This window comes from Megascapheus bottae, chromosome 16 (assembly GCF_031878675.1).
Source record: "Megascapheus bottae isolate mThoBot1 chromosome 16, mThoBot2.hap1, whole genome shotgun sequence".
NCBI lineage: Eukaryota > Metazoa > Chordata > Mammalia > Rodentia > Geomyidae > Megascapheus > Megascapheus bottae.
Window position 1 is genome coordinate 31,467,630 of NC_143524.1, and position 19,391 is coordinate 31,487,020.

Consider the following 19,391-nt stretch of genomic DNA (forward strand, 5'->3'; position numbering starts at 1 on the left):
TGTGCAGCAGCAGGGTCAAGGTGTCATTTCTTAGACTAGACTGAGGAAGTAGTTCAACTGCCAGCCTTTGCCCAGAGGACCTCAGGCCTCTTGTCAATGCCTTTTAGAGGAAAACTAGCTGGCTCTAGGTTCTAGTACATGAGTTAGTGCTATAATGTGCAATGGAAGCTGGAGCTGCAGATTACTACCTAATATTTCTGACTTTCTGTTTCACCATGCTTTTTATCTGTCCTGTCTTTCTTTCATGATTCTGCTGCTCCTCCCCTGTTCTGAATATATTTCCTTTGTCAACTTGACTCTTCTTATTCATTGAGTCAAACAGAGAAAGCTTTTACTTTACCGTCTTGCCCCGCCTCTAAAACTTTACCTAATTTTCTCATAAGTACTCTCCTCCAAAAATATACACTCAACGGATCTTCAAACAAGGGTGCCAAACATACACAATAGGGAAAGGATAATCTAGTCCAAAAGTGGTGCTGGGAAAGCTGTACTAATTTGATGATATCCTTCTTTCCCTCCAGCCTCATCACTGGAAATTCTAAATCCTTAGATTAATAAATCTTTAGGGAGTCTTTAATGTTGGCATTCTGTGTTTCTAAGCATGAATAGTTGTTCTGAGAAGGATTCCTCAGAAGCATCAAGATGTGGATGAATTAATTCAGCAATGAGATCAGAAAAGGACCCAAGGAAATGAACTAAGAACAAGGCATTACAGATTTCACAATTAGGATACTCTCCCCATAGGCAAGAGGCTTTTATTTGTCACTTTGGAAAAAAATAAATTAGACATGGGGAACTAATACAAAGCAAATAAAAGTTTCATAAAGAAGAACTACTGTTAAAAGCCAAATGTTGCTGTATATGGTAGCCCATGCTTAGAGCCCTAGTACTCAAAAGGTTTAGGCAGGGAGAGGGTGAGTTTGCGGTCAGCTTGGGATACATAGAATGTGTTGAGGCCAGTTTAAGCTACATAGTAAGACCTGCCTCAAAAAAAAAAACTAAACTAAATAGAAATCCTATAGAAGACAATACAGTGAATACAACAACAAAACATAATATAACATATATATATATATATATATATGGAAGCTTGACTTAAATTGAGGAGTCAGTGACATTGAAGGTAGAATATTTGCTATTGTCCATCAGAAAAGTAATTAGAAAAGTGCTGAAAAAGAACAAAGAAAGCCTGTAGAAAGCATATGATACCATCAAGAGACCTAATCAATATTTACAGTCAATTAAAATATTTTTTAATTGACAGAAAACATGTTTTAAAAAAATAGGTGAAATTTCCCTAATCTGTAGAAGTGGAAAACATCAAGATGTCAAGTGCACAAGTTCCAATGAAATTCAACATAAGGAGTTCACCAAAGCTGAGCGCTGTAGCTCATGCCTGTAATCCTAGCTACTCAGGAGGCTGAGATTTGAGGATTGAGGTTCAAAGCCAGCCCAACGACTAAAGTCAGTGAGATTCTTATCTCCAATTAACCACCAGAAAACCAGAAGTGTGGCTGTGGCTCAAAAATTAGGGAGGGGCCGGGAGTTTGGCCTAGTGGTAGAGTGCTTGCCTAGCATGCATGAAGACCTTGGTTCAATTCCTCGGTACCACATACATAGAAAAAAGCCAGAAGTGGTGCTGAGGCTCAAGTGGTAGAGCTCTAGCCTTGAGAAAGTCCAAGGACAGTGCTCAGGCCCTGAGCTCAAGCCCAGGACTGGCAAAAAAAAAAAAAAAAAAAAAAGTAAACCTTTGGGCCGGGAGTTTGGCCTAGTGGTTAAAGTGCTTGCCTAGCATGCATGAAGACCCGGGTTCGTTTCCTTGGTACCACATACATAGAAAAAAGCCGGAAGTGGTGCTGAGGCTCAAGTGGTAGAGCTCTAGCCTTGAGAAAGTCCAAGGACAGTGCTCAGGCCCTGAGCTCAAGCCCAGGACTGGCAAAAAAAAAAAAAAATTAGGGAGGTAGCCTTGATCTGAATTGCTCAGGGACAGCATCAGGCCCAGAGTGCAAGCCCCATGACCAACAAAAAGAGAAAGGAAGAAAGAAAAAAAGAGTTCATCAAAACACAATGATCTGGGCTGGGAGTTTGGCCTAGTGGTAGAGTGCTTGCCTAGCATGCACAAAGGCCCGGGTTCAATTCCTCGGCACCACATACATAGAAAAAAGCCGGAAATGGTGCTGAGGCTCAAGTGGTAGAGCTCTAGCCTTGAGAAAGTCCAAGGACAGTGTTCAGGCCCTGAGCTCAAGCCCAGGACTGGCAAAAAAAAAAAAAAAACAACCCACAATGATCAAATTATATCAATAAAGGCATACAAGAGAAAATGCAAAGAGCAACAAGAGAAAAGAATTTATCATATATAAAGGAATCCTAGTTTGAACTCCAGTAGACTCCTCAGCAGATATCCTGCAAGTCAAGAGAGAGTGAAATGTATTCAAAACTCAGAAATGGAGGAAAAAAGCTGTTAACCAAGGACACTGTACTCAATACAGCTGACTTTGAAAATTGATATAAAACAAACAATTTTTCACACAAACAAGCTACAGTAGTTCATAACACTTGGCCTGTTTTATGGGGAATCCTAAAGGGAAATTCCTTAAGCTAAAATATTAAATTATTCCTGATAGCAAAAAAAAAACTTCAAAGACACAAAACCCAATACCAATCAATTCAGGAAATAGTCTGATATGTTAAGTAATAGTATGCCTCCTACAAGTGTTAAAGAACAAAATTATTATTACTAGCTATAGCTAAATTAAGTTGTCAAGGGATACATATTACAAAATAATACAAATTCAAGAATCAGAAACATGCAATGGTGGGGAGGAAATATAGAGTTGAATATAAAATAATTAAGCTGTGATCAACTTGAAATTCAACTATTACCAGCATAAAGTATATGTACATAAGTTTCATGGTAATTAAAATGCACTAAACAAACAAAATTAAAAATCAAAATTTATCACTAAAGAAAAACATCAAACCACAAAGGAAGATGGTTAGAGATGAAGAAACAAATTATCTATTTTCAAAGTCAGAAAATAATCGAGAAAATGACAATAGGGCATAAATCAATACAATAAAGCATAAAATATTTGCACATTTTGGTTGCCACATGATAATAAAGCAAAACACATCAAAACTGTTGTTCACTAGTGCCTATGAGTTATGTCTACACAACTGTAGCCTACTAAGTATAATAGCATAATACCCTTTTTTAAAGTGCATACTTAAAAACACTTTATTGGTAGAAAATGCACATGGTAATCAGAGCCTTTGGTGAAGGATGATCTTCCAGCTGGCAAAAGATCTCGCCTCTCTTTGGTCTTAATGATGACTGAAAACTGATCAGGGTAGTGGTTTCTTAAGGTTGTGTAAAGTGTAGCAGTTTCTTAAACTGAGACATTGATTCTTTCATAAAAGATTTTTCTGTACTAGGTGATTCATTTGGTTTGGTTTGGTTTGGTTTGGTCCATCATGGGACTCAAACTCAGGGCCTGGGCACTGTCCCTGAGCTCTTTTGCTTAAGCCTAGTGTTGTACCACTTCTAGGTTTTGAGGGGTTAATTGGAGATAAGAGTCTCACAGAGACTTTTCTCCCTGGGGCTCAAACCCTGATGGTCAGATCTCAGCCTCCTGAGTCACTTCGGTACAGGCCTGAGCCACCAGCACCTGGCATGTGACACTTTGGATAGTGTTTCAGCCACAGTACTTCTTTCAGAATTGATATTGATCCTACGAAACGATGACATGACCCCATCAACTAAGTTTATGTGCTCTCCTTGCTGTGATATCAACAATATTTATAGTATCTTTACCAAGTGTATGACTCCATCTCTAGAAAGTACTTCTTTTCCTCATTCATAAAAAAAAAATTGTCTTCCTATCACATTTTCATCCAGGAGATTTCAGCAATTCCATCACAGCTACAGATTCCATTTCTAATTTAATTTCTCTTGATACTTACTCCACGCTTGTAAGTCCGAGCTACTTGGGAAACTGCGGCATAAATCATAACTCTGTATGCCACTTTTTAAAAGACTGAGGGATATAGCTCAATGAAAGAGTGTTGGACTGGCACGCACCAAGCCCATGTTCAAATTCCAGTATTGCCTATCAGATGATATAAAATAATATTTACAAGAAAAAAAATGAACTCCAAGGAATGAAAACAAGAAAGTTTTCCTTTCCCCCTTGTTGCTGTTTTTGTTTGTTCGTTTGTTTGTTTTCCTTCTGTCTTGCTTATTCCAGATGGTTCCCAAATTCCTTGGCTTTTGCTAAGTTGCTGAACCTCTAAAGGCCTCTGTCCCCTGTGACACCCTGACGCGGGGACAAGATGGCCCTGTCAACCAAGTGACCATACACACAAAGCACTCAAGTCTTCTTTGCGTCCCCAGGTCCGGCGATGAAATGTTTCTGACCCTGCACCCGACCAGCCCGTCCCCGTGGGGGACAGAGCGCACCCCCATAAACGGCACGGCCGGAAACGTCCCCGGCAGCTTCAACAGCAAGATCCTCATCCCCAACGTGGTGATCATCCTGTCGGCCCTGGTGGGGCTGGCGGGCAATGGCCTGGTGCTCTGGCTCCTGGGCTTCCGCCTGCGCAGGAACGCCTTCTCCGTCTACATCCTCCACCTGGCCGGGGCCGACTTCCTCTTCCTCTGCTGCCACTTGATCGATTCCACGCTGGTCCTGGTCAAGTTCTCCTATCCGGACATCGTCTTCCTGCCGTGCTTCACCACCGTCATGATGTTCCCCTACCTGGCCGGGCTCAGCATGCTCAGCGCCATCAGCGCCGAGCGCTGCCTGTGCGTCCTGTGCCCGGTCTGGTACCGCTGCCGGCGCCCCAAGCGCGCGTCGGCCGGCGTGTGCGCCCTGCTCTGGGTCCTGTCGCTGCTCTTCAGCTTGCTCAACAGATACTACTGTGGCTTCTTGGATAAGAAATACGAGACCGCGCAGTGCCTGGCGTCTAACTTCTGCACGGCGGCCTACCTCTTCTCCTTCTTTGTCATCCTCTCCGTGGCCAGCGGGGCCCTGCTCGGCAAGGTCTTGTGTGGCGCCGGCAAGATGAAGCTGACCAGGCTGTACGCCACCATCCTGCTCACCGTGCTGGTCTTCCTCCTCGCCGGCATGCCCTTCGGCATCCACTGGTTCCTGTTAATATGGATTCAGGTGGACTTCAGCGCCATCTCCTACGGCCTCTACCTGACCTCCGTGGTCCTCTCCTCCGTCAACAGCTGCGCCAACCCCATCATTTACTTCTTCGTGGGCTCCTTCAGGCAGCAGCTGAAGAAGCAGACCCTCCAGCGGCTGCTCCAGAGGGCGCTGGAGGACACCCCGGAGGGTGAAGACTGCGGGAACAGCCTGCCCCAGGGCACCCTGGACCTGTCCCTGAGCAAAGGGGAGCCGTGAGGAAGGCCTCCCCGCCCGGCCCGCCCGCGGGGACGTGGCCAGGGAAGGCAGTGCTGTCACACTGGGGGAGCTGGCTGGCTGTTCCGTCTGGGATTGTCCCAGGAGAGGATCACAGTAGCTCAATAGCTGTGTAAGCATCGAGTAAGATGATGCTGCGTAAGAGGAACTCCAAGATACGGAACCGAGAGGTTTTGCTTAGCTGGTTGTGTTTGGCGCGTACTGTGTGAAGTTATCTCTTGTTTTTCTTTTTGGTTTTATCCCCTATTGTCACTGTATTTGATTTTGGTACCTGATGTCTTGAGTTAGGGAAGGGAAGGGCAACAACAAAATGATGAGACAAAGGACAAAGGGTGAACCCGTGTGACAGGGATACCCCCAAGACAATAGGTTGGAAAGGAACTTTACAACTTGGGGGAGCAGGGTGAGGACGGAGGAGAGGGGGTAACAGTGCTCAACAAGAAATGTACTCACTACCTTACTGTGTAACTGTAACCCCTTTTTATACATCACCTTGACAGTAAAATTAAGTTTTAAAAAAACAATCAAAAGGATTGTTTAAAACTGGATTTCTAGTTTTCCTCAGTAAAGTGTTAGTCGTAAAGTAGGCCATCTTCGGCCTTCTCAACCTTACCAATAAACTTCCTCCCAGTCTTCCTTAATAAAGGCTATTTCTTTGCCATTTTCTTGCAATAGAAAGAATTTCAGTCCAAAAGAAAAACCCTCTTTTTTTAATTTAAGGAAAATATGATTTTATTGCTATTTGTGTAACTATTTCATCATTCAATGTATTTTTCTGATATGTATATATATTTAAATTGTCTAATTACATACAATACATTTACATGGACATCAAAGTACATTAAGAAAAATGTTGGTCTAAAAAAAATTTAATCATCAGCCTCTTATGTATCTAAATAGAGGAAGAAACCACAAAGTATGACATTAAATTTCAAATTTCCTCCTGTGAAACCCTCTTTTTTTTGTAGTCATTTCCTACTGAATAGTGCAGAAAAAAAAAAAGATACCTCATAGTTCCCATGAAAATTCTTTCATGAGACTACATAACTCAACTAGTTAGAGACACAGCTCATTTGATAGAGGACTAGCCAATGAGCAAAAGCAAAAGCAGCAGATACAGAGTTTGAGTCCTGGTTTCAAATAAAAGGAAGAAAGGGAAAGAGGGAGGGAAAGCAAGAGGAAAAAAGGAAGGAAGGAAGGAAGGAAGGAAGGAAGGAGGAAGGGAGGGAGGGAAGGAGGGAAGGAAGGAAAGAAGGAAGGGGAGAGAGAAAAGAAGAGTAGAGAGAGAAAATAGGGAGGAGAGAAAGAAAGACAGGGAGAGAAAAAGAAAAGAAAGGGGAAGGGGGAGTTGGTAAGACCTAGAATGCTGAGAGCAGTCAACACTGAGCAATGAAATCGATTGTCTAGCTTGGCCTTGAAGTGACAGGAATTGGCATAAGTTTTAAATAATTAGTTGGAGTCAAACCCCAATATATCAAACCAGGAAAAACTAGCCAGTTCAGCCTAGGACAAGCCAAAAGAGAATCTCTTGTTCTCCTCAGGGATATGTCCAAACTTACTGGATCAGAAAGTATGGATAAAATCAACAGAGAAATAAAGGAGATAAGGGGAGAAAGAAAAACAATGGGAAACACTCACTCCTCTGGCGCAATCTTTTTGCCTACAAAAAGTCTAAGTTTATCCACATGTCAACAACTTGCACCTGCCATCAGGAAGATCACAATTCAAGGCCAATCTGGGCAAAAGGGTTCAAAAGACATCTTAACAGAAAAGGCTGATCATATGGCGTCATCCCAGCTGTGGATGAGAAGTGTAAATAGGAGGATCACATTCTAGGCTGGCCTAGACAAAACTGTAAGACCCTATTTCAAACTTGAGTTGAACAAATGAGGTGAGCGATAGCTCAAGCATATGGTGCTTGCCTAACAAGTGTGATGCCCTGGGTGCAACGCCAGTACTGGAGGGAGAGAGAGGAGGGAATAAAGCTCCAGTTGAGAGCAGGGAGTTAGTTCATCTTCAAATTAAATAACATTTTATGACCCACAAAAAATTCAACTTGGCTAATGGCTTATGAGTAATGGATGTTAAAAAATGAGAGTTTAATCTGAATGTCAAGGCAAGAGTGCATACCCTGCGCTGCAAAACAAAAAGTAAAACTAAAACAAACAAAAAAGCTAGTATAGATCAAAGTGGGTGTAGATAAGATGGTGATTTTATATAACAAATTTTCTAGCAAGTGGCTATCAACACAAAAGTTATACATTTTTAGCAGGAATCTAAACTGGTAAAAGCATTGTGAGGAAGCTTGGCAGTTCTGCGGCATGCTAAGCACAGAGCTACAGTGTGACTCAGAAATTCTACCATTAAACATATACCTAAGAGAAACAAAAATATACAAGCCAGGCATGGCAGCATATGCCTGTAATTCCAGCTGATTTGGAGGGGGAAGCAGGTTCATGAGTTTGAGAATAGCCTGGGCAAAAGTTAGTGAGACACTGTCTCAGAAACAAAAGGATTGGAGATATAGCTCAATTGATAGAATACTTGCCTAGCAGGCAGAAGGTCCAGGATTCAATCCAAAGCAATGCAAAGAAGAGAAAGTATATATATATATATATATATATATATATATATATATATATATATATATATATATGTGTGTGTGTGTATGTGTGTGTGTGTACATATATGTATATATGTGTGTATAGATACACATATATGTAATCACATCTTCGCAATCACATTTTCAAAAGCCGAAACAGCATAAATATAGACCAGTTAATGAATAGTAAGCAAAAATGTGTATATCCATATAATATACTGTCATTTGGCAATAAAAATATGGAAGGACTAATACAGGCTGCAACATAGATAAACCTTGAAAACATTTTACTCAGTGAAAGATTTAGATATGATTTTTATAAATGCATTAAATGCTTCCACTTATGGTAAAATGCTCCGAATAGGCAAATCAAGTCTCTGGGCTGAAATAGAAAGAAGTGAGAACAGAAATGGGGTTCAATTGCTACAAGTATAAGGTTTCTTTTTAGTATTAGATTGATTTTCTAAAATTAAATTGTGATCATGTTTACACCACTCTGAATACACTTAAAACTACTGCAATGTATATGAATGGCCACTAGAGAGCATCCACTGCCAAAGAAATGTGAAACAACCAGCCTGAATAGGATATACATCTGCCAGCCTGTGGAATCACAGATCAAACAGCCATGGTGGCAAAAAAAAAAAAAATGAAAGGTACACTGGGCACAGTGGCTCACGCCTGTAATCCTAGCTACTCAGGAGGCTGAGATCTGAGGATCAAGGTTCCGATAGATGAGGCTGCACTCTGGCAATGAGCACTGAAATCTATGGCTTCCCAGTGAAAGCCCATCTGTCCTGCAAGTTCAGCTTCTTTCCTGTGGCCTCTCCATCTCAACACAGGTATAGAGCCCACTATTGCTGGAGAGTCTCACACTGGAAATTAAGTGCTGTAACCCTGAGGTAACTCTAGCCATTTCCATTTACCACATGGATCATGACCCACAGCCGAATTAGTCATAGTATCCCACAAGAAAAAGCCACTGAAGGCTAATGCTGTGGTGCATCCAGAATGAGAGGGGAAGTTAGGAATGTCCACAAGAGTTAGTAAATAAAATGTGAGAGACATGAAACTAAGAAGAATTTTATATATGTACATAGCATTTATATATACATATACATGTACATGTACATGTACATATAAATAGAACTACTTGTATTGGATTTTGGCTTTTTTTCCTTAGAATCACTGAAAATACAAGCTATTTGGAATGATCCTCTTTTTTTTTTGCCAGTCCTGGCACTAGGTCAAACTCCCGGCCCTGGAATGATCCTCTTTTATTCTTGTTTTATAAGTTTGTGTTCGGCCCGGAATTTGGCCTAGTGGTAGAGTGCTTGCCTAGCATACACGAAGACCCGGGTTCAATTCCTCGGTACCACATACATAGAAAAAAGCCGGAAGTGGTGCTGAGGCTCAAGTGGTAGAGTTCTAGCCTTGAGAAAGTCCAAGGACAGTGCTCAGGCTCTGAGCTCAAGCCCAGGACTGGCAAAAAAATAAAATAAAATAAAATAAGCTTGTATTCTTGCTGTAGAATTCATATCAAAGCAAATTTAAAATGCTTGCAATATAACCTCTAAAAAATAACCCACCTGATCTTAATCAAAGTTGGAAATGTTTTATTCATATTTATTTATAGTGTGCTTGTTATCTCTTTAAGAATACATATTTAGCTGGGTGCCTGGGGCACATGCCTGTAATTCTAGCTACTCAGGAGGTTGAAATCTGAGGATCTCGGTTCAAAGCCAACCCAGGCATGAATCTCCAATTAACCACTAGAAAAATAGAAGTGGCGCTGTGATTCAAGTGGTAGAGCACTAACCTTGAGCTCAAGAGCTCAGGGAGAGCACCTAGGCCCAGAGTTTAAGCCCTATGACCAACAACAACAACATATATATATATATATAATTCCAATAGCCATTTATTATACATTAAAGGAGGGTATTAGTCTCAGATCTCAATTATTCTGATGCTACAATAACATTATTAGAAGAGATGACCTCTAATATGCCTTCCAGCTCTCTCTCTCTCTATCTATCTCCCTCACCCCCTCACTCCTTCTCTCCTTCCCTCCCTCCATGCCTCCTCTTTCCTTTCTCCCATGCTACACCCAGAATCATTGATAACTTGGAGATGACTTAAACCAGTCTCCCTCAGAGGAGAAGACTTAAAGCAGCCTCCCTCAGCCTTCTTTCAGGACCCAGAACAGCTCCCAACTTTAAGTCTGCTGTTTGTCAAGGTGATGATCTCCAGAGGCTTTTAAAGGCTTTTCTCTGTAATGTGCATAGATCACTAGAATCTACCAAAATCCTGAGAACCTACCAAAATCATGACAGCTTTTTTTTGCCAACTCAGAGAATTGTTAAGTGGAATACTTAAATCTTAAAATCTCTGGTTAGAAATCAACACAGTAACCCAAAACTCCATGGTAGGACTTAGTTTTGCTCAACACTACAGAGCCTGTGCTTAGGATGGTTTCTGGATCAAAGTAAGCACTTGGTAAATACTTTTCATTTGAATAACTGAGTCTAACCTTACACATTTTCTTTATATCACTCTTAAGAAAGACTCATACACCATCTGCTTCCATATGTCTACAAAATAGAGTGGATTATACTGAAATGCTCCCATTCATTACTTCACTGAAGGACAGGTGTGCTTGGAGGAGGTTTTGACTTCAGGGCCTCCCCTTCCCCACAGCTGCTAAGTCAACAACTATGAGGCAGAAATGTGGACAAACCAATGAGCAAATGTAGGCTCTGAGACAGGAAATTCAAGCTTCAGAGACACTTGCCTTCCTATATAAAATGTATTTTAATTTACAGAACACTTGGACCCATATTTTTTCTAATCCTGCCTTGCAGGTTAAACTAAACTGAATACATTGTCAACTGCAGGGCATTTCTGCAATTTTACAGAGACCACCAGAGGGCACACATTGTTTGAATTGTCCCTTCTCATCCCTGAGAAGGGATATACAGAACTTGAGGCTGTCTTGTGTGATTGTTGTTCTTAATGCACTATGTTATTTCTCTGCTCTTTTGGTGCCCTTTGGTTAATCTCATATTGTTACTGTATCTGACTTTGTCACCTGGTATACTGTATATACATTTATTTGATTATTTGAAATAAGAAAGGGAAGGGGAGAAAACAAGATGATTGGGAGGGAGTGGGAGGAGGGTAATGGGGACAAAAACATGAGAAGGGGTATTAATGTGTGAGAAGTAAAGCACCTACTGTCTGGCGAATGTAACTGTAACTCCTCTATACATTACAATAAAAAATAAAAAGAACTTGAGGATGATAACTGGACTTGAATAAATAATCAGACATGTTGAGTTTTTGTTGAGGGTCCTTCTCATAACAAAATGGATATTAGGAAGCAAGGTAGATAGGGTAAATGACATATAGTTAGAAAGGTGGATATAAATTCCTCCTTTACCATCTACATAGTAGACAACCAGAGGAGATGTAGATGATGTAGAAGAAAGCCAAATGTAACTAAATAATACTGCTTCAAGGTGAAGGGTGTAAAACTATCTCGACATGGAATAAGAGTCATACAGGTTTCCTCTTGGTATGGCTTGTCTCTGTAAATGTTTGGACCGACTTTTTGTAAAATTCTAGGACAAAAAAAGAAATTATAAGAGCACCCGTGTTTCTCCAGTCCAGAAAAATAAATAAATAAATAAATCATTGTTGATTATTCAGTTATAGATCCTGGAGGAAAAATCTATGAACTTATTTCACTGCATATTTAATGTTGGTGATAGGTGCTCTTTCTAAACAACCCATTCAAGACCAGCCCCTGTAAAACGGTTTTGAGACTCCATCTCAGCCAATGGGTAGGGCTTATGCTGCTCATCCTCAGTGACATGAGGAAGCACAAATAGTAGGATCACAGACCAGGCCAATACAGGCATAAAGTAAGACCTTCCTTGAAAATAACCAAGCCAAAAAAGGGCTGGAGATGTAGCTCAAGCACTTGTCTAGCAAGCATGGAGTATTGAGTTCAATGACCAATACGGGGGGGGGGGGGAGAAAGGGTGTAACACTAGGTATACACACTTTTGGTGACAAGATTCACTTTTACTGGCATTATTGACTGGGATATCTGATGTCTTTGATCAGATAGATGGAGATAGATAGATAGATAGATAGATAGATAGATAGATAGATAGATAGATAAGAGAAATGTAGGGACAAGGAAGGAAGGGAGGGAAGGAGAATAAACAAATGAGCCTTTTGATGGCCTGGTCTCCAGGCAGCCTCTTCTGCTCCTCTGTCTTCCTAGCAACTAAAGCTATGCTGCATTGTTTCAAGTATGCTTTTTTGCTTTCAAAATCAAAGATAAAGAATAAACCCTGAAAACAAAAGGCCTTTTTCTCTCAGGGTTTAGATAATTCATAATTCAAGGCAAGATTTAAGGGTGAGCAATCGTTCAAAACTAATCTATAGAACAATTAGGCATCATCGAGAGCACACCTCATCTCTGAAGTACAGACTTAGAGAAGCTCGGAGCCAGGACAAATATAAGTAAAAAAAAGGTCCTTGGAGCCATCATATTCAAGTCTTCACTTCCCAAATTTAAAAAAATATGTGTGGTCCCTAAGGAAGAAATAGAATCACAATTTCAGCGCCTTCTGACACTAGAGAAACAAAGCAAACTGGGAGCGGGTAAGTCACACGTTAACTACGTCCCAGGAAATGATGATCTCCTTGAAGAGAAGCAAGGGAGCAAAGGTGCTGATAAAGGACAAGTGCCATAGGGCTTCAATAATGAGGATAAGAGGAAGAAATGTGACAAACTAGGCATGACCTTCCTCAGGAGACCAACTGCTACTCAGCTTCATTTGGTCACTGTTATATTGAGAGATAAGCTTGAGGTTGCCAGGTCTGCTGTTGTTTCTTGTAAAAAATATGGATTTTTACTTGAAATACTCAGGTCTTCTGAATGATGGCAATTAATTGAGTTAAGAATAGAACCCTTCCAGAATCCATTTCAGCCTCTGGTTTCTGGTTTGTGTCCTGTGGCCCGTGACCTGTAGCACTGAGGACTGGGTGTTCTGGTGTGGAGATGATTCCTGACTGTACTCTTTTGAAGCTTCCCAGCTCCCACTTGCTCAAGCTAGGTCAAGCAACCATGAGTTTCTACAGGGCCTCCTAGTAAATTCTCACTGCATCGATGAGCCACTGGTTATTTGTAGACCTCAATGCATAGAACGTATTGAATGCCAGGCATTGTCCTAGACATCTAGAATGCATCAATGATACAAACACAGATGTTTGTCCATCCATGTGGACCTTGTATTCTAGTGGGAGGAGACAGATACTTGAACAGTGAATATATTAAAGAGGATGGTTACCCAAATTATAATCTACTAATGCAGAATATTATAACAATACTATAGAATATCTTGTGTGAGGTAGCCAGTAACTTCCTGTGAGACCTCGGGCAAAGTATTTCTCTTTGTGCCTCAGTTTCTTCCTCCAAAAGCAAAGGATTTGACTAGAATGGTGGTTTCCCAAGCCTTGCCAGTCAGCAGATGCATCTGGGAACATTTTCATCACTGAGCTACATTTTGATCCCACTGAACTGGATTTGCCAGGAATGAAAGCCTCAGAGCCTATTTATTTATTTATTCTTTATTGCCAGTCCTGGGGCTTGAGCTCAGGACCTGAACACTATCCCTGGGCATCTTCTACTCAAGGATAGTGTTCTACCACTTGAGCCACAGCATCCCTTCCAGCCTGTTCTGAGTAGTTTACTGGAGATAGGATTCTCATGTACTTTCCTGCCAGGACTGGCTTTAAATCATGAGCCTCAGATCTCAGTCTCCTGAGGAGCTAGGATTACAGGTATGAGCCACTGGTGCCTGGCTAGATATATCTCCCCCCACATGATTCTGAGACACAGGCAGTTGGGAAGCACTAGACTAGATGGCCTCTGAAAACCCATCCAAAGCAGGATGGCTACCCCACCTCAAAGTAAATCACCAGTAACTCACCAGCATATTGGAATAAAATGTAAATTCTTCCCAGCGGCCTCTGCTATGGAGCGCCTCCCCTAATGCTAGAAGATAAAAGTCAGCCAGAGAAGTGTGTTCCCCCTCAGAGCTTCTGCTTCCTGCTGATGGATCAACTCGACATTACTCTCCTTTGAGACAGATCTCAGCCCTCAAGCGGAAGCTGTAGCTCTTCATCTTGATTCTCCTTCCACCTGCTTCCTTTTCTTCCTTTTCATTGCACCTACCATTGTCTGTTATTTGTCATTGTAACCTGGCTCCATGTCAGTGTGTCCCACTGGAATGGGAAGTCCCATAATAATAGGGAATCTGATTGTTCTGCGAAGTATACCAGGCTTTTGTGGCAATTAAGAGCTCAGAATAGGCCCTCAATAAAGTATCTGCTCAATAAGTGTGCTTAGAACAGAACTTCAAACAATGGAGTCCCTAGACTAAGAGGAATGCAAAGCTCTGATTCTTACTCCTCCAGAGACAAGTATTTCTGATGTTCCATCAGAGGATCAGCAGTCGGGCACACTGGAATTTAAACTTTAAAAAAAATCTAAATTTGGCCTTCACCTTGCAATGACAGGCTAGTGTCTTTGACTCTCAGAGGCTTGGTGTAATCTGTAATCAGTCTCTCCAGTAAGATGACACCACTCACCCGCCAACTGCATCTACCCCTAGCAACTGGTCTCAGCCAAAGTTCTCCTCTCAGAGACTTTGCTTGTCATTTTACCCTTCAGGCTTGCAGCCAGGAAATATGATGCCGGAGGTGAGCTCTTAGAAACACCAAGCTTCCTGTCTCTTAAATCACTTGCTCCACACAAAAGCTCTGCTTGTTATTTTCCCATTTTCCCTCACCATAGCATCAGCCTTAAGTCCCAAATCCTTGTGCTACAAGGATCTCTCTCAGGATTGCCTTCTCTTGTTTAAGTGTGGTGCTAATTCCTAGCTTTCACTGAGAGATCCTTGCTCCCAAATAAGGTTCCCCAATCTCACTTACCCATTTGTTCTCACAATGGTACTGAGATTACTGGCAACATGAACCCTAAGGGTCTAGCATCAGAAAACTATCCAGATTTGCTCTCAGACTTAAATGCTACAGCTTCCTCAAATTCTTTGTAGTAGTAGGAAGGGGAAGAGAAGAAGATACAATGGGGAGAATGGAAGGTATGAGCTAATAAAAATAAATGACCTACTTTGGCACTTCAGATACATTGGTCTGCTTTTCCCCCTCTGAAATAGTCATTCTAGAATTCAATCAAAATTTATTGAGCTATACACCAGGCATTGTCCTGGATAGTTAAAATATAGCAATGACACAGATAATGATGCAAGCCTAGGTGGACCTTGTATTATAGTGAGAATAATCAGACTTTTTAAAATCAGGGTTTGTAGTTGGTAGGCAGGTACACTATTATTGAACCATGTCTCCAGTCCAATAGTCAGACATTTAAACAATGAATTTGCTAGGCTCTGGTGGCTCACACCTGTAATCCTAGCTGGTCAATAAGCTGAGATCTGAGGATCACAGTTCACAGCCAGCCCCTGCAGGAAAGTCCATGACACACTTATCTAATTAACTATCAGAAAACCAGGAGTGGCACAGTGGCTCAAAGTGGTACAGCTCAGGGATAGCACTTAGGCCCTGAGTTCAAGCCTATAACCAACAACAACAAAATACAAGGGCCCTGGGAATGTGGCCTAGGGGTAGAGTGCTTGCCTAGCATGCATGGTGCCCTGGGTTTGATTCCTTGGTACCACATACACAGAAAAACCTGGAAATTGTGCTGTGGCTCAAGTGGCAGAGGGCTAGCCTTGAGCAAAACGTGTCCAAGGACAGTGCCCATGCCCTGAGTTCAAGCCTCAGGACTGGCAAAAAAAAAAAATACAAGGAATATATTAAGCAGGTGAATTATCTAATGTTTAATTAAAAATAAATTTATAAAGACTTAGATCTAATATTATGTAAGAAAATCACAATATGTGAAATATATAATAAAGTTTATAAATAAATTATACAATGTGTTAAACAGAAAACTATGCCTTTGTAAAAGAAAAGATATTAGTAGCTTGAGATAGATGAAGACAACAAGAAGGGACAGGCTCCGGGTTTATTGATATTTTGGAGGTTGTTCTTTCTGTCTTGCTTGCTTACTTTTTGGCAATACTGGGGTTTGAACTCAGAGCCTCACACTTTACTAGACAGCTGTGTTACTGCTCGGACTCTAGCCTCATGTTCCAGTACTAAGTACAGTGGCCAGGAACAGTGGGACTGTTGAGGAGGGGGGAAATGCATACATTCAAATGACTGTCTCCCTTTCTTTCTGTCATCCAAAATAATCAGAACCAAATTCAAGAGTCATCACAGTATCTCAGAGGTCCCTGTGGTCAGCAAATCTACCGGTCTTTGTTCTTTGGACAAGATGGAAGTATAGCAGTAAGGGAATGGGTTTCAGTATTAAACTGAACTGAAACACTGACCCTACAACCACTAGCTATATGTCTTGAAGCATAAGGTTCATTTCTCTTAGAATCAGCTCCTATACTTCAAAATGAAGACAATGATTGTACTGAACTCGCAGATCTCTTTTCAGGATTAAGTGAAACAATGCACACAGAAAGAACTCTATAAAAAATCAATTATAATTATTGGACCTTGTTCTTGTCTCTCAAAGTGTATTTACCTTTTCTTGGTCCTTGGCTCTTATTCCTTATTGATATTTTAACACTTTTTTATGGCTTCTGCTTCTGTGGTAAGCCTCAAATCCTTTGTGGATTGGGGTAAGTTATAAATAAGTCAGTGCATAAATAAAAACTTAGACAGGAGAGCATTTTCATGGAAGTCAAACATTTCATTACCAATAGAGTGTATTGCAAGTGAAGCCAAAAGCAAGAAATATTGACTCTAATCCCTAACGGTCCATCAAAAACCACCGGCAAGACATCCTCTCTTTCTCAAACCATTTTCTTTTCTCTCCCTCCTCCTCTTCCCCAAACCCCTCTTCCTATCTCCAGCATGAGAGGGTAAATGAGTCACACAAAGTGAGTCAGTAAACCTCTTAAATCCTCCCAACTTCACAAGTGCTTCATTGCCACAAACCTCATAGAACTCTCTCCTTCCCCTTCAGAGAAGAGAAAGGAAAGAGATGAGTTCACTTTCCATGTTGATGGAGTGGGGAGGGGGGCGAGGGTAGCTAGTTCCGTGGACAGTTAAGACATAGGCTCAGATGCTGTCTAATGAGCTCTGGGGCCATGGGAAAGCCCCTGGACCCCTCTGTGTCTCAGCTTCCTGAACAGTAATACCAATTCCTGCCTTTGAAGGGACTTGTACAGAAAAAAGGAGATAATTCACAGAGGCAATGTGGATAGCTTGTCTTCAAAATCCTGCACAAATGTTAGACGTCCCTTCTTTAATTGCCCTACAAAGAACTAAGAGACTCTGAAACCCTTTAGTAGGAGGATCTACAGGGAAGAAACAGGGTGCAAAGGCTAGCTGAGATACCTCATCCCTACTTGATAGAAACTCCTGAACAAAAAGCAATGGAGAAAGAGTATTTGTGAGTCCCTATTACTTTCCATTTGAAAAGTTTTTCCTTTTCCTTAGCACTTTGAGATGGTCATCACTATTCACACTGATCTTAAGACTGGGCTTGGAGCCCAGAACACACAGCTAGGAAAGTCTAGGAGGCAGCCCTGGGTTTCCAAGGATGTCTTCAGGAAGGATAACTACCCTCTGGCACAGGATCTGTCAGAGCAGCATTAACAGAAATCTGCAAGGTCTCAGCCTATCAGAGACTTCAATTCTATGATACTTGAGCTAGGTAGAACAAGATTATGGGATAGGCTGACCGTGCCAAGAGCTACCTAAACCCTCTTTCTCCTCTTACTTCCATTAGCTGCCAGGGCCTAGGTTGGTAAGGCATTCTAGCTCTGTAAGCTTGGCTCTGGAAGTGACTACACCTTGATGAGGAAAAACTTATCCCTTAAGTGACATTCATTCATTGATTCTTCACATTGTAGGCATATCAAAATGTCTACCTCCCAAAACTGACAGAAAGATGAAATAGAGCAATGAACTTGAAACGTATGAAACAGCCCCCAGCACATACTAGAGAGTTCATGCATGGTACTTCTCTAACCATGCAGATACCATCTTGGGGACACTGGCACTCTGCATCAGTGCTGATCAGCATGGAGGCAGCACCCTGACCACCTAGGAAAGAATAACAAAGGAATTCCACTACAGCAGAAAGAAAGTGAGTCCAGAGGGCCTGGGAACACCTCCTTGGAAATATCAGGGAGAGTCCACAGAGAAGGAGGAGGTATCTGAACTAGACCTTGAAAATTAGAACATAGGAAGGTGATATTCCAGAATAAAAGCACAACGTGAACAATGGCCTCGAGAGAGGAAAGCAGTCTGGTGAGACTAGAGGACTACAGGGGAGAGAAAGGAAGTAGCAGCTGACCGTGAACCACAGTGAGCCTCAGAGCCAGGGAACACCATAGAAAGATCATAACCGCCCTGCATGAAATCGCAGGAACAGGCTTGCAATTTTAAATAGGCTAAGACCTCCCTGAGGTGATACATTGAGAAGTAAGCCACACGTTTAACTGAGGGAAGATTCCTCATGTAGAGGGAATCACCGTGCAAAAGTCCTGAGTCCACAGGGTAGCTGCCATCTTGCTGACATATTAAAAAAAAAAAAAGTCAGTATGAGTAGCACTTGGAAGAACTAGGAGAATGGCAGAAAATAAGGTTAGGGTTAAAAGAAAACCAGCTCGTGGAGCTTTCCTCTCCTCCTGACGAAATGGAGAACGATGCAAGATTTCCAGTGACGGAATAATTATCTGACTTGGCACTGTAAAGGATGGCCCTGACTGCTGTATAATCAACTGCAGAGGGCCACGCGTGGAAATTCTGCTTGGAGCGGGTGGTGGCTGGAACCAGGGCTGGAATTACCAGTCTTCGGGGTCCCCGTTTTAAAACCGTGTAGGGAATCCTGGCTATGTGCAGCCCAAAACCTCAAAAATACCCCAGTGGGAATGGTCAGTCAAGCCCCCCTCCCACCCACCGCCTAGCGAGGTTTCAGTCTGGGGCATCTGGAGCGCTTGGGCATCCGAACCCATGGCGCCTACCAGAAAAGCGACAGGTGTGCGCTCCTATCTGGAGGGCTAGACCCAGTAAACAGAAGGGTGTCTCTTGCCCTTGTTCCTCCACGTTTGGGGAGATCCATGCCTTCATCCAGTCCAGGACCGGGTTCTAAGCACCCACGTCTTTGTGAGCCCGAGGAAGCGGCTCCTCCGTGGAGGGAGAGGTCCGCAGCGTGCAGGGAAACGCCACCGCACCCCTTCAGG

At 42.0% G+C, this 19,391-nt stretch overlaps 1 protein-coding gene across 1 annotated transcript; it reads left to right on the forward strand.

Annotated features, from left to right (window-relative positions):
* Positions 1 to 4,406: 4,406 nt before the first annotated feature.
* On the forward strand, positions 4,407 to 6,223 carry LOC150053092 (mas-related G protein-coupled receptor member A-like). The gene has a single exon (XM_090349255.1). It carries the CDS (start codon positions 4,407 to 4,409, stop codon positions 5,406 to 5,408), a length of 1,002 nt encoding a protein of 333 aa, XP_090205381.1. The 3' UTR covers positions 5,409 to 6,223.
* Positions 6,224 to 19,391: the final 13,168 nt, after the last annotated feature.